The following is a 14,775-nucleotide window of genomic DNA, read 5'->3' as shown; positions in this document are numbered from 1 at the left end:
TCACGCCTGTCAAAAAAGCTAGTTCTGCCAGTTCCAGGGACTACAGCCTTAAAGGAACACGCAGATAGGACAATAGAAGCAACTTTAAAATCTATGGGGGGGTCATTCCGAGTTGTTCGCTCGTTAAAAATCTTCGCATCGCAGCGATTTTCCGCTTAATGCGCATGCGCAATGTCCGCACTGCGACTGCGCCAAGTAAATTTGCTATGCAGTTAGGAATTTTACTCACGGCTTTTTCATCGTTCTGGCGATCGTAATGTGATTAACAGGAAATGGGTGTTACTGGGCGGAAACAGGCCGTTTTATGGGCGTGTGGGAAAAAACGCTACCGTTTCCGGAAAAAACGCGGGAGTGGCCGGAGAAACGGAGGAGTGTCTGGGCGAACGCTGGGTGTGTTTGTGACGTCAAACCAGGAACGACAAGCACTGAAATGATCGCAGATGCCGAATAAGTCTGGAGCTACTCAGAAACTGCTACGAGGTGTGTAATCGCAATATTGCGATTACATCGTTCGCTATTTTAAGATGCTAAGATTCACTCCCAGTAGGCGGCGGCTTAGCATGAGCAAATCTGCTAAAATCCGCTTGCGAGCGAACAACTCGGAATGACCCCCTATATATGTTGCAGCGGGGGCATCCCAAAGGCCTGTTATTGCAGGATGTTGAGTGATGCACGCGATACACACTTGGGCGGTACATTCAGGAGGGCCTCTCAGGTGATAGATCCCTGGCCGACTTGGTACTGCTGGTTCAACATATTCAGGAGTCTGCCCGCTTCCTCTGTGATACCATTCAAAGGAATCAGTGTTATTAATGCTCGTAACTCCTACCATGGTGGTCTCTGCACGCAGAGCGTTGTGGTTACGCCAGTGGGTGGCGGACGCTGAGTCCAAAAAGAGTGTGGAAGCCTTACCCTTCACAGGTGATTGGCTGTTCGGAGGTGAATTGGATACCTGAATTTCGAAAGCGACCGCTGGTAAGTCCACGTACCTCCCCTCTGCTGCTCTGCCAGCTAGACGCTCTTACACTGGACCTTCTCTGCAGTACTTTCAGACAGCGCGCTTTAAGGGTAAAGCCAGAGGTGCCTCAAATGCGGCACAAAATGGTACTGTACTGACCACAAAAGGTACAGTTGGAGAGTATGGCATAGCCTCATTTCCACCAGACCATGCCCCCAATTGTATGACCTTTTGGGGAGTGATTCAGTATCACGCCCCCGTTTCTGATTACATTAGGGGTGAGCCCAACACTCTGGCAGCTGCAGTGCTGAGAATTGCTCTGCTCCCTAATCTGACTCATACAGTACAGTAGGCCTGAACATGTGAATGATTATATTTTCTTAAAAAGTGATGCTTCAGGTGGTGCAGATAAGAAAATATATGACAAAACATGCAACATCTGGGAAGTGGTTAAAATACCGCTAGTCGGGATCCCAGCGGTCACAGTGCCGCAGCCGGAATCCCAACTAGCACCACGGTGAAATGCCGCCGCCGGAATACCGGATGCCAGTAATTCAAACTGAACCCCAAAATCTTATTCATATGTTATTTTATTGTGAAATAAGAAAGTTTTGCTTTAGTAACCCTTTTGTCCAACTGATAAAAATCTCCCAGGTGAAATAATCTGTGCATGGGTCACACAGGCTTAACCATCACTTTATTTACAGTATACAACTTTCTGCAGACTGTACTGTATGCAGTTTATAATGTTGTCAGCAGGTGGCGCACTTTAAATCATCTTATGTTTTTAACCTCCGGGCCGCTCTGGTTGCGTGTTATCAGCTCCGATCTATAGGAGCTTCCTGTACGGTACTCACACGTGTGTATAGCTGCTGCTGCGGGAGAGAGGCTGCCAGCTACGCGGAGACCGGCACCATGAAGCCGGTGAGTCTCTGTGCAGTGAGGTCACTGCACCTACTGTATGTAACCAAAGGGCTCAGTGTATAAATGCTTAATATAATCTGACATCAGCTGTCACTTACTGTACATCACAGGTTCTCAAACTCGGTCCTCAGGACCCCACACGGTTCATGTTTTGCAGGTCACCTGTAGATTTTTAAAATGTGACAGTTGGTGATACACAGTGCAGCTGCTGGGTGATATGGAAAACGTGAACCGTGTGGGGTGCTGAGGACCGAGTTTGAGAACCACTGCTGTACATCAAGTGTCATACTTCTCCAGGTTATTAGCTTGTTCCAGTAGTAAGGTTGGCAATATGGGGGTCTATTCATAAAGCAGCGAACAGAGTGGAGAAGTGAGCCTGTGGAGAAGTTGCCCATGGCAACCAATCAGCTACTCCGTACAGTTGTAAAGTATGCGAATTATAAATGTTACTTTAATGCTGATTGGTTGCCATGGGCAACTTCACCCTTTTCACTGCTTCATGAATAGACCCCATGTCTATGTATATATATATGTGTGTGTGTGTATATATATATTTCTCTGACGTCCTAAGTGGATGCTGGGACTCCGTAAGGACCATGGGGAATAGCGGCTCCGCAGGAGACTGGGCACAACTAAAGAAAGCTTTAGGACTACCTGGTGTGCACTGGCTCCTCCCACTATGACCCTCCTCCAGACCTCAGTTAGAATCTTGTGCCCGGCTGAGCTGGATGCACACTAGGGGCTCTCCTGAGCTCCTAGAAAGAAAGTATATTTTAGGTTTTTTATTTTACAGTGAGATCTGCTGGCAACAGACTCACTGCAGCGAGGGACTAAGGGGAGAAGAAGCGAACCTACCTAACTGGTGGTAGCTTGGGCTTCTTAGGCTACTGGACACCATTAGCTCCAGAGGGATCGACCACAGGACCCAACCTCGATGTTCGGTCCCGGAGCCGCGTCGCCGGCCCCCTTACAGAGCCAGAAGCAAGAAGTGTTCCGGAAAATCGGCGGCAGAAGACTTCTGTCTTCAACAAGGTAGCGCACAGCACTGCAGCTGTGCGCCATTGCTCCTCATGCACACCTCACACTCCGGTCACTGATGGGTGCAGGGCGCTGGGGGGGGGGCGGCGCGGCGCCCCGAGGGCAATATAATACACCTTGGCTGGCAAATCATCACAATATATAGTCCCAGGGCTATATATGTGATAAATTACCCCTGCCAGAATCCATAAAAAAAAGCGAGAGAAAAGTCAGCCGAAAAAGGGGCGGGGCTATCTCCCTCAGCACACTGGCGCCATTTTTTCTTCACAGTGCAGCTGGAAGACAGCTCCCCAGGCTCTCCCCTGTAGTTTTCACAGACAGGACCAGCTGCAGCAGGGGCCCTGTCTGTTCCAAGACTTACCGCGGCTGCGTTTGACGGCATGGCGGTTGAACGCCGGATCCTGAAGGAAAAGGGCATTCCGGAGGAAGTTATCCCTACGCTAATTAAAGCTAGGAAAGAAGTGAACGCAAACCATTATCACCGCATATGGCGGAAATATGTTGCGTGCTGTGAGGCCAGGAAGGCCCCAACGGAGGAATTTCAGCTAGGTCGATTTCTGCTCTTCCTACAGTCAGGGGTGACTATGGGCCTAAAATTGGGTTCCATTAAGGTCCAGATTTCGGCTCTATTGATTTTCTTCCAAAATAGAACTGACTTCACTGCCTGAAGTTCAGACTTTTGTTAAGGGAGTGCTGCATAGTCAGCCCCCGTTTGTGCCTCCAGTGGCACCGTGGGATCTCAACGTGGTGTTGGATTTCCTGAAGTCGCATTGGGTTGAGCCACTTAAATCCGTGGAGCTAAAATACCTTACGTGGAAAGTGGTCATGCTGTTGGCCTTGGCGTCGTCCAGGCGTGTATCAGAATTAGCGGCTTTATCATGCAAAAGCCCTTATCTGATTTTTTATATGGATAGGGCGGAATTGAGGACTCGTTCCCAATTCCTTCCTAAGGTGGTATCAGTTTTTCATGTGAACCAACCTATTGTGGTGCCTGCGGCTACTAGGGACTTGGAGGATTCCAAGTTACTGGACGTAGTCCGGGCCCTGGAAAATATGTTTCCAGGACGGCTGGAGTCAGAAAAACTGACTCGCTATTTATCCTGTGGTCGATCCCTCTGGAGCTAATGGTGTCCAGTAGCCTAAGAAGCCCAAGCTACCACCAGTTAGGTAGGTTCGCTTCTTCTCCCCTTAGTCCCTCGCTGCAGTGAGTCTGTTGCTAGCAGATCTCACTGTAAAATAAAAAACCTAAAATATACTTTCTTTCTAGGAGCTCAGGAGAGCCCCTAGTGTGCATCCAGCTCAGCCGGGCACAAGATTCTAACTGAGGTCTGGAGGAGGGTCATAGTGGGAGGAGCCAGTGCACACCAGGTAGTCCTAAAGCTTTCTTTAGTTGTGCCCAGTGTCCTGCGGAGCCGCTATTCCCCATGGTCCTTACGGAGTTCCAGCATCCACTATGGACTACGAGAAATAGATTTACCGGTGAGTAAAATCTTATTTTTTATTTATTTATTTATTTTTATTTTATTTTTTTGTGGTCTTGTGCGCTTTACAATTCCATCCATTGAGCGCATAGTGCTTTGCTGAAACTGGAAAGGCTTTTGCTGGGTCACCATGGCGAAAGTGGTACAGTGACCAGCAGCGGTGCACTAAGCTTACTGCTGTATGTTAAATATTGCAAGTGCTAAAAGTATGTCTCGTTGTTAAATGGTGCCCAGAGTACCAATGTATATATACAGTATATTTAAAACTTACCTAAATAGGACCAGCGTATTCTGTAGCGTTTCACATATGGGAACAAACATTATAATACGAGAAGACTAGGGGAATCTAATTAACATTGGTGACATTTTGCAGACTGTAACTATGTTTGGGTTGCGTATGAAATGCCCGTGGTCGGGATGCTGGCGGTCACATGGCTGATTGCGGTATCCTGACACTGAGAAGTATCATCGGCACACAGCATCTATTCACAGTGAGGGGAAAGCTTGGGAGCAGCCCAGCATGTTCATAAGTGCTGGTCACTCCCCTAAGAGGGATGGCAATTGGGCTGCGTCACGCCTCCTATTCAAACATGTGTGCACCTTAGGCGTGTGCAGAAAACCGTATCTGCACCTCAGCGCCCTGCCTGCGTACTAGCAGGAACACTACATGAATACTTGCCCAGCCCACAAAATGGCTACACCCAGCATTTATAATGTGCACTTAAATTTTTTTAACCATTCTCTTATACCCCTTTCACACCGGCACCTCTGAACATAGGTTTTTCGCACATGAACGAGCATAACCTGTTTATGTGCGGTGTGAAAGGGGTTCAGGGTTAAAATACCAGGTCGAGTGGCCCGGTATTTCAACCCTGCTCTTGAGCATGGTTGAACTGGTGTTCAGCCTGGCTCACTGTGCAGTGTGAACGGGAGCCGAGTCGATGCGACCCGTTTCCCGTTCACTCTCTATGTACGGGTGGTGCTTGGAGAACATGTGATCTCCAAGCGCCACCACCGCTGATGTCAGCAACCTGGCAATATACCGGGCTGCTGACTGCAGTGTGAAAGGCGCCTGAGGCGGGGTCGCACCCTGGGAGCTCCTGTGTCAGGCTCCCAGGTGCGATCCGCCTCATGCGGTGTGAAAAGGGTATTAGAAACATTACATTGTTTTGGTCTTTTGTACTGTTTTGCGTGCTATAATTAAACTATAATGTCTTGTGTTATAGATGGTGTGCTGTGAAATAAAGCATTTGCATATTTGTTTTAGCCTTTTAATAGCACATATTGCAAGGTGTGTGTGTGTGTGTGGTGCTTATTAATATCCACCAAATAGTTATCTCCTCTTGTAACTTGTTGCTGATTGTTTCCTATCCAGAGAAGAAATCGCAAGCAAGCTCCCAGCTTCCGCAAGCTGTTGAAGACGAGCAAAATAAAGCTCGACAACAAGTTAAAGAACAAGCAATATAAGCAGGAGAGCTTTGCAAAGAAGCACAGAAAAGAACAGAAGAAGCTCCGAGAAGCGGTGCGGGATGTTAGCTCCAAAGTCCCCGTACCCCTGGATAGGGCCTACAAAAAACAGCCAGGTACATCGAATAAATGCGAGTCATATTTTCATAATATCATGCAGTTGTCAAAAGTGTAGTATTACCCATAGTAACCATTCACATGCTGTTTTCTAGCACACTCTGGCCAGTGAAGCTAACTTCAGAGGATAAGAGGAACTTCTGTTTTTATTCTTTGTTGGTCAATAACAGCAGATGGGCAGAGTTAGGGCAAGCTGTGGCAATCAAATAACCACTATCTGCATGGCACAGATATTTAACATGCTTACCTTGTGGAGAACAGTGATCGATCGCTTCGGGTGATTGTATAAGGAGTAGGTCTGCAGGTGATAGGGTTAGGGCATGGGTGCTCATCTTCTGTCCTCAAGTAACCCAGACAGGGCATGTTTTCAGGATTTTTATCTGTGGAAACAGGTGGGATAATTACCGTTCCAGCAAAATACATCAACATACTGCTGCATGTGTAGAGGAATCCAGAAAACACGACTTGTTGAGAACCACGGGGTTAGGGCAAACAGGGAAATGGTAAGCTACAGATATGGCAGTGCTTGCATGGCTATTTTGGGTGGATATACAGTTTTTGTATCAGCCTTGAAGGTGTTTTTCGCAGTGTCTTCATAGAGGAATTGACGCCATGTGATGGGAGAAGGGGCCTTACAGACTGCTCGTTTCCACCTTGAAGAGCCCCAATGGGTGACATTGCCCAGAATCAGTATAGTAGGGTTCCTCCACAGCAAGGGATAGTGTTGCAAGCCTCCTGTTAAGGGATGTTTGGTGTGTTGTATACACATTGTGTTGAATGACACATTGAACTTGTTTACCGCAGCTAATGAAGAACATGAACTGGAAGAGGAGTACCTCCCACTGGACATGATAGATGAGGATGATCTGCAGCTAATGCGGGAAATGGCTCAGAGAGCCTCTTTCCTAACCAGAGACCTTTCCTCCAGGTACGGACAAAATGTTATGCTACAGTAAGTGCGTCCAATTCATTCAGACACTACATGCTCTGTAGCACGGGTATTGTTGAAAATCCCTGCTGTATTACCAGTAAAGATCTGCAGCACTTCCCCTTACGTATAGTACTGTACCTGTAGTTTTAGCACCGCCCATTATGGTTAATGCTCTGTATGTTCCAGTTCTGCAAGGATTCTCTCGATTTTGATCACTTGAATTCTGACTATGAACGTGAATTAATAGGATTAGTAAGAATTTAAGGTGGTAATTATTTCCTTTTGGTAACTAGTACGTGAAGTTGTGCGCGAACAGTTTATGTTAATGCTCATTAATAATTTTCTGTAAAGAAAGACATTGCAGAGTGAATAATGAAGGAATGGAATGAGTGCTTGGTTGTATAAATTCCCATAATGTAATTGGAACATGCTTTCTGCCTCTCTTAGTGAGCCGGTTCATGCCACAAAAAGAAAGAGGGATGATATGATTGAGGCGTATGAAAAATTGCCAAGGCGTATGAAGGTTGAACCGGAGAAAGAAGTCATTCACCTGCTGCCCATCAAAGACAAACGTGGCATTATTCCACAGAGCATGGAAAAGCCAGGTAATAGCGGCTTATGCCTAGCATCGTGTGTGTGAGTAGGTTGTTCTGGTGTCACCTGATATAACAGCCTGTCATCTTCTGCAGCTGCTCCTACTGAGGATCAGGACAAGGAAGAGGAAATGGATGTGGAAGATACTGAAGGTAACTGTGTACTTCACCTTGTATCCATGTTGGCTGAATATTGTCCCTTTATTGCTACAGTGTATGCATTTTCTATTTTCAGAGGTTCTAAATGCTTTAACTGGATTATTTTAAAGTGAATTAAAATAAAATACCATTTATATGTTAAACTCTCAGACCTCATTTTGCACTTACTGCAAAACCGAAAAATTTGCCTTCCTCATACAAACTGTCTATTATAAGAAATCAAAAGTTGTAGAACACCCCCATTTCTCCATGTTTTGGTGATATTTAAGCAATTCAAGTCCAGTGAATAATCTGAAATGGTACAGAAGTAACCAGTGAGCTGCTACAGGTTAAAAAAAAAAGATTTGCAAAACTGAAAAATACTGTAAATGTATCCTTTCTCCAACTGGAGGTATAGCGAGGGTTAAGGAGCTAGCACTTAACTGGTTACCTTTTGCTATTATAAAAGCTCCTCCCCTCCAACCCCTTCCACAGTTTCAAGTTAAGTGTTGAAGGAGCACTACATTGGCTAGTTCACATTTTTTTTTTTTTTTTTTTTTATAATTACCACCTTATTTTTTTAAAATTATTCTCTGGATCCAGTTTTTTCTTCCATCTTCTCCCCTTTTGCCTCCTGACCTGCGAGCGCGGGAGCCTATGGGTTGTCAGCTCACGGTTGCTGTGAGCTTGGTGCAAGCCTGACAGCCAACAGGAGAGGGCGGGGGCGGGGGGGTTGCTCTTCATCAGGTTGGTGGCCATAGAGACAAAAGTGGGTCCAGGGGCTGCCCACACTGAGGTCCTCTGAAACAGCGATGTGGTGGTCTGGTGGCATAGGCTTCGTTTGGAAAGCAGTATCTGTCTCGTTCTCTATGTACACTCACACAGCTGCCCGCCTTTACAAGTGACGCTTGCCAACAGCAGCAAGTTCACTTGGACCAGGCCCTCCCTGCCTACTCAAAAGTGTGGTGGGGGCTGTTGATTTAAAGCAATGCAGGCTTCTCTCTCACCCAACTAAAAGGGTCAGAGTGGTGAATGGATGTACTCAGGGCCTATTATTCTGTTGATGACTGCTGTGAAGCTCCTTTCTTCCAGCCAAGTGAAGTCCCTGACAGGAAAAGGAAGTCTGGAATCCGTATCTGACAGGTTTTCTTATCTCTATTCAGATATCTGTGTTTTCTGTGTAAATAGTCTGTATAATACTGCCAGATAATGTCAGAAAAGGGGAGCTAAACTTGGAGCAGGGAAAACTAGTTCACATCATTTTTTTTGTACTTGTTATCTGGCTAAATTACCTAGTTGGGGCTCATATGCTCCCTCTGCTGCCTGTAAGGACACTTGTAATCTGCGACCAGTTGCAGAGGCTCAGACAGGCTCTGTGGAAGAACCAGCTTGGGCTAGGCCATCTACAGCTTCACTTATGAATTTTGCGTGGGACACCCCCAGACTGGCCCAACCAAACCACCCCAATGCACCACACAAGTGAGAGATGGTAAGGAAAGTATTGGAGAGTGTTAGATAAGTAAAAGCGGCTACTATGTGTTAAGAGTGTTACCTGGGTGAGAGATGATAATAAATGTGTTACATTGATAGAAAAACAAACCTAGGGTGCTGTAAAGTGTTAAAATAAGTGTTACATAAGTTTTACATTGTGATGCCCTGAAGCAGCCCAGCCAAACCAACTCCGGGGTCCTCATGCCCCATGCTCTCCCCATTACTATATAAATGTATTCATGTCTTACCATTAATAGTTTCCTTATTCATTGTGCAGTCAGCAAATGCAAGAGTTCATAATTAAAAACAATGATGGGCAGGTGGGAGGACGCCCCACCTTCAAATGTACATGCATATACACAATGAAGATTATACAGGGGGGATGGTGGCTAGACTTCACATCCTAACTATACATAATGAGTGTTGCTAAACAGGAAAAAAAGGGGATGCAGGTGCACTCTCCAAACATTTCTAATCAGATTTTAAAATAAAATAATTTTTTTTTAACATCAAGTAAAAGTGAGGTTTGCATAACTTTGCCCAAAAGTATGGGCCTACCCCCCACGTCCATGGAACATCATCATTAGGTAGGTCCCTAACATTCTAAGGGCTGTAACACACTACCCGGTTTTCCCCGGATGGCAAAAAGCCGGCCAAACTTTGTCCGGATTTTTGCCATCCGGCAGAGTCTTTCACACACAACGGCTTTGAGCCGTGTGTAATGCTGTGTGCATGCGCAGTAGCAGACACTGCTTGAAAAAAAAATGTTGTGTGTGAAAGCTCCCCTTCACACACACGGTCCACTGCCTACAAAGACGGCACGACAGCCGGACCTTCCAGTGGATATTTCCGGCTGCAACTCGGCAGCCGGGGCCGTGCCGTGTGAAAGGACACATTGTGCTGCATGTGCCTCTGCAGCATGGCAGCGGTAAAAAGCCGGGCGGGATTTTGCCTGGCGGCGGGAGCCGGCGTGTGCGTTTTAGCCCTAAAGGTTCAAGTCCAGGGTGTGGGACATTCCCAGCCAGTCCAACCAAACCACCCAGAGACAAAAAAACAAACAAAACGGAGTTGCACAGGACCTGTCGGCTCACTCACACCAGGCATCTCCCGCTATGTGACTTATTGAGGCAAAATGTATGAGGACACATCTGTATTTAGTTTTTTAAGAAAATCTGTCCAGAGATTGATTTTTCTTCCCCCCCCCCAGTTGTTCCTGAAGAGCCGCTGTGTGTACTTAGCACAGAGGAACTAATACAGCATAGGAGAGCCAAGCTGGAGGAGAGGAAGCTTCACATTGCAGCCTTGGCATCCGCTATACTGGCAGATCCTGAAAACAGTGTGTGTGGTTTGTATTCCTTAGTAAATTGCAAGCTTTGTTTTGCTACCTTGCTCTGATTTGCTCTGTTGACTGACTATGGACTGGAACTGTTAAGACAATTAATATTTAGAGGTCTATTTACTAAGCCTTGGATGGAGATAATTCAGATGGAGATAAAGTACCAGCCAATCAGCTACTAATTGTCATTTTTCAAACCCCGCCTGTGACATGGCAGTTAGGAGGTGATTGGCTGGTACTTTATCTCTGTCCTCTTTATCTCCATCCAATGCTTAGTAAATAGACCCCTTAATAACACAGTGCAGCTTGTGTACTGTATTTCTCTTTCATCCACTAGGGGACACTGGAACATCATATACATTAGGGGTGTGAAGTCTTGCAACCGGAGGTGTGGCACAATCTAAATTAAAATATTGTCTGCACAGCCGGCTCCTCCCCCCTCATGCCCCCCATCCCTCAGTTTGAAAAATTGTGCTTGGAGGAAGCACATAGGAGCTTTTGCTCCACAAGAAATATATTTATTTATTTATTTTATTTATTTTTTCTTTTCCTTCTCTAGCATGAGAAATAGCCCGATCCCTCCAAACAAAAGGAGGGTGCAGGCAGAACCTATTTTGAGAGACCCAATCCCCCCTAACAAAAGGAGGGTGCAGGCAGAACCTATTTTGAGAGACCCAATCCCCCCTAACAAAAGGAGGGTGCAGGCAGAACCTATTTTGAGAGACCCAATCCCCCCTAACAAAAGGAGGGTGCAAGCAGAACCTACTTTGAGAGATCCTATCCCTCCTAACAAACGGAGGGTGCAAGTAGAACCTACTTTGAGAGATCCTATCCCTCCTAACAAACGGAGGGTGCAGGAATCACTGGAGGGAGACTAAGGTCCCAGTTAAAGGGATCAACTGCTCTCTTCACAGAAACTCCGGAGCACAGAGACAGTGAGTAGCCCCTAGAGGGACATCTACACTTATGTAGTTTGGGGTTAAGGTGGCTGTGGCTCCCTGCAATAGGGTAATAGAGAGAGTCCCTGCAGTACAAGACGCTGTTTCCTCACACAAGGAAGCCGACTGACAAGTACAGCATCCCCCGCCCGCCACCCCCCTCCTCCTTCCGCAGAAATGATCAGCAGCAACGTCAGGGAAAGGACTAACCTTCTCCAAGGGGTCTCCTGCCGCCCGCTATTAGAGCGCAGCCTACCGCGAGGACATGAGCAAGGGAGCCGGGCAGGCCGCCCGCACACATGTAATAACCGGAAAGCCAGCTTGGCTTACCTCTGCCGTCCTCTCTCGCTCTCTGGCACACCGTCATATCAGTGGGGATGGGTGCAGTAAGGAGAAGCACAGGTTCCGGAGTTGCCGCTGTTGGTAGCGCTGCACAGCATTTCCGCCGCCCGCTAGTAGAAGCACAGCCGCCCGCTAGTAGAATAGCCGCCCGATAGGTATCCTATAAGTGCACTCCCCGCCGCCCGCTTAGTGAGCGCAGCTGCCCGCAAAAGGGCCCCTCCCGCCGGCCGCACTGGGAGCGGAGGGTTAAGGGGAGCTGGCGGGGTATTTAACAGAGCGCGGGGCGGTCGGCCTGGACATTATGGGGGATATAGGTAAAAGGTAGTGTTTTAATGGCAGCCATCTTTAATATATTCAAAGGCGCCAAAATTGCTTCTCAGAAACAATAACGCCCCCTTTAGTGGAGCCATTTTTCTCAGCCAGTCAGAACTGAGGGAGGGGTTTTTCTACCTAATAGTTACAGGTTAAGGAAAATAGTTTACTACTCCCTCTGCTGGTAGTTTTTATGTTAGGTCTCTGCTGCAAAGGATTTTCTAGGAGTTTTTAATCAAGCATGTTTATGCGTTTTATTTTCAATGGACTTCTAATTCAAAGATCCTGTGAAAATAAAGGGAACGTTCTGGATATCAACCCGATCTCAGTACTGAATCACAGTTACGTGTGCGCGGTTGCAAGGAGGCTGTTTAGAATAATTATTATTTAATTTCAATTTTTCTCTTTCAGTGAATCCAGTGTACAATTGTTCCCGCAATATATTACGGTATTCCGTTACCTATTATACAGATGAGATGCACTACAAGTATTCTGCGGGGGTGCATTTTCACCTTCAAATGCACAAACAAAGATGTTTCTACTAAGCACGGTAACTCCAGTTACCTTTGGCATCCATCAAATGATATATTATATGTACATAATGCCTCCAACGGACGCTGCTGACAGGTCCGGCGGGGGAGGGAGCTTCAGACGATGTCACCCAACTCAGCGCTATCTGTATCAATAGTTGATGGTCTGGTGGGGAATAGTTAAATAAGTATTTATATATTGTTATTTATTTCTTACTAGACAGAGAAGATTTCTAACTGTTTGAGAATACTCGTCAGAGCTCCTAATTCTCTCTACGGCCCTTCGCCACCTATGCTAATGGGTGAAGGTCGGGCGGAGTTGGTATGTATGTTTTCTCTAAAGATAAACCGCAAGAGATTACTTTCGGGGCTTACATAGGTGAGCACTACGCTTTACAGTCCTCGTGTGCGCGACAAGACTGGGCATACAACCAGGGGGCCAGTGATCCATCAAAGTTGTGAAAAGAATACCCTGACATATATTTCACTGATTGAGTAGGGGCTGTGAGCCCATCCTAAACGGGGAGGTTTTCAGGCTTAAGACTTCCTCCATCCGCACATATGCCTTAGAGTACGAGTGGTAAGATGTGCTGGCTCTCTTAATGGTGTATGAATCGTTAGAAGCGTAACTAACTAGAGGCGATCAGTACATGCTTCCAGCTGTCTAAGTTTTTCTTTGACTAGCAGGGCATAGCCGAAGGTTAGCCTCATATCCTTATCAGGCTGTTAGGGAGGTTAGCATTCCGATCTCCGCTGTGTCTCTCAAGGATTTTCTGTGACAACAGAAATTCGGTTTCCACGGAAGGGGAAAGGATACCATAACGTTGGTAGCGCACCTCTGCTAAGCCTGCAAACGGGACATTCTTACTCATTAAAGTCCCACTGCAAAACAGGGGTCATGTGTAGGTTGACAGTGACAAGAAAATATAACCTCTAGTTCCAAGACCATCTCAAACGGAACTGAGAGATCGCTGTTTCAGTAAAACTGTTAAAGTTACTGAGTTGGAACGCAATTTCCATGAAGGGGTATGCCTCCCTTGGCCAATAATTTTCAGACATCAGATTTCTGCCTACCGAATGTCATAGAATATACCAATAGGCAGTAGCTGTTATTCTGGCCCATTATTAAACTAGTTTGGTTCTCGATTCGGAATGATGAGGCTATTCCAAATAGCCAATAACAGGTCTATATACCAACGCACCTTGGATACGAGGTTCTAGGGAGACCGGATTCGAGACTTGCGTAGAGAATTTGGTATCAAAAACGGGGTTGTTTCCCTCTATTACTGATAGATATTGACAACACCTAAGCTGTCATTCCGTTCAAAAGCGCAGGCATTGCTAACCACGTTTCGGTGTTTACTACAAAAAGATTTGCTGGGACCAAACGTATACAGTGTTTGTCCACATTAAGTAATCCAACGGGCTGCGCTATTATTATTAATATCCCTACTCTCAAGGAGGTAAGGGGTTCTCTTCGTATACTGTTTTGTCATGCCCATATCGGTCATACTGATATTCATTTTCAAGGTTTGTTGACCCATTTTCTACTGGCCTACTTATTCCAGAGAAATCAACCCAAGTGGGATAAGGGTCACAAGTTTGAGACTGTTGGAGGTCGCGATCAGGATGCTCTGCTGATATAAGCCATCCTCCAGGAACAGCTGCTCAAGGAAGCTGCCTGATCAATTTCTCACTAAAGGTGGGTGGATTGGAATTTCCAGGAATCCACCCTAATGCCAATTCCAAGGGTTCAATTTCCAGGTTTCATCTTGGAGACTGTACAAATGCAGAGCAAGATCCAGGACATGCTGAGGCTGGTGGATCAGGTACTACAAACAGACGGTTTCTCTACCTCTGGGGTACAACTTCTCCGGAGACTCTGCAGTACGGCAGTTTTCACTACAAACCTTTCCAGGTGATCCTCATTGCTAAGGGAGCAAGTTCGCATTGGTTTTCGATTTCACAAGTTGTTGATTTCATTCACAAACTTCCCTCATATTGGTGGTCATTACTAACGAATCTCGCAGCAGGGTAGAGATTCGGTTTTTAGAATTGGGGGATCCTCACAACGGATGCCTGTTCCGAAGGTTGGAGTGCCATCCCAGAGGAACATCAGTTCCAGAACGGATGGACGTCACAAGAAAATAGTCTACCCATAGACAGTCTCGAGCTGAGT

The 14,775-nt window shown here is 46.3% G+C and overlaps 1 protein-coding gene across 2 annotated transcripts in view; it reads left to right on the top strand.

The window, feature by feature from the left end:
* The first annotated feature begins 1,772 nt into the window (after positions 1–1,772).
* Positions 1,773–14,775, top strand: part of NOC3L (NOC3 like DNA replication regulator) — a 221,075-nt gene continuing 208,072 nt past the window's right edge. For both annotated transcript variants that reach the window (XM_063961653.1, XM_063961651.1), the window contains exons 1-6: positions 1,773–1,882; positions 5,777–5,984; positions 6,790–6,913; positions 7,364–7,521; positions 7,606–7,662; positions 10,346–10,476. In XM_063961653.1, coding sequence (XP_063817723.1) covers positions 1,874–1,882; positions 5,777–5,984; positions 6,790–6,913; positions 7,364–7,521; positions 7,606–7,662; positions 10,346–10,476 — 687 coding nt within the window. In that variant the 5' untranslated portion in view covers positions 1,773–1,873. The remainder of the gene's footprint in view (positions 1,883–5,776; positions 5,985–6,789; positions 6,914–7,363; positions 7,522–7,605; positions 7,663–10,345; positions 10,477–14,775) is intronic.

The sequence above is a fragment of the Pseudophryne corroboree genome, chromosome 3 (genome assembly GCF_028390025.1).
Source record: "Pseudophryne corroboree isolate aPseCor3 chromosome 3, aPseCor3.hap2, whole genome shotgun sequence".
In the NCBI taxonomy this organism is placed as follows: domain Eukaryota; kingdom Metazoa; phylum Chordata; class Amphibia; order Anura; family Myobatrachidae; genus Pseudophryne; species Pseudophryne corroboree.
This window is presented reverse-complemented; position numbering and strand designations above follow the sequence as displayed.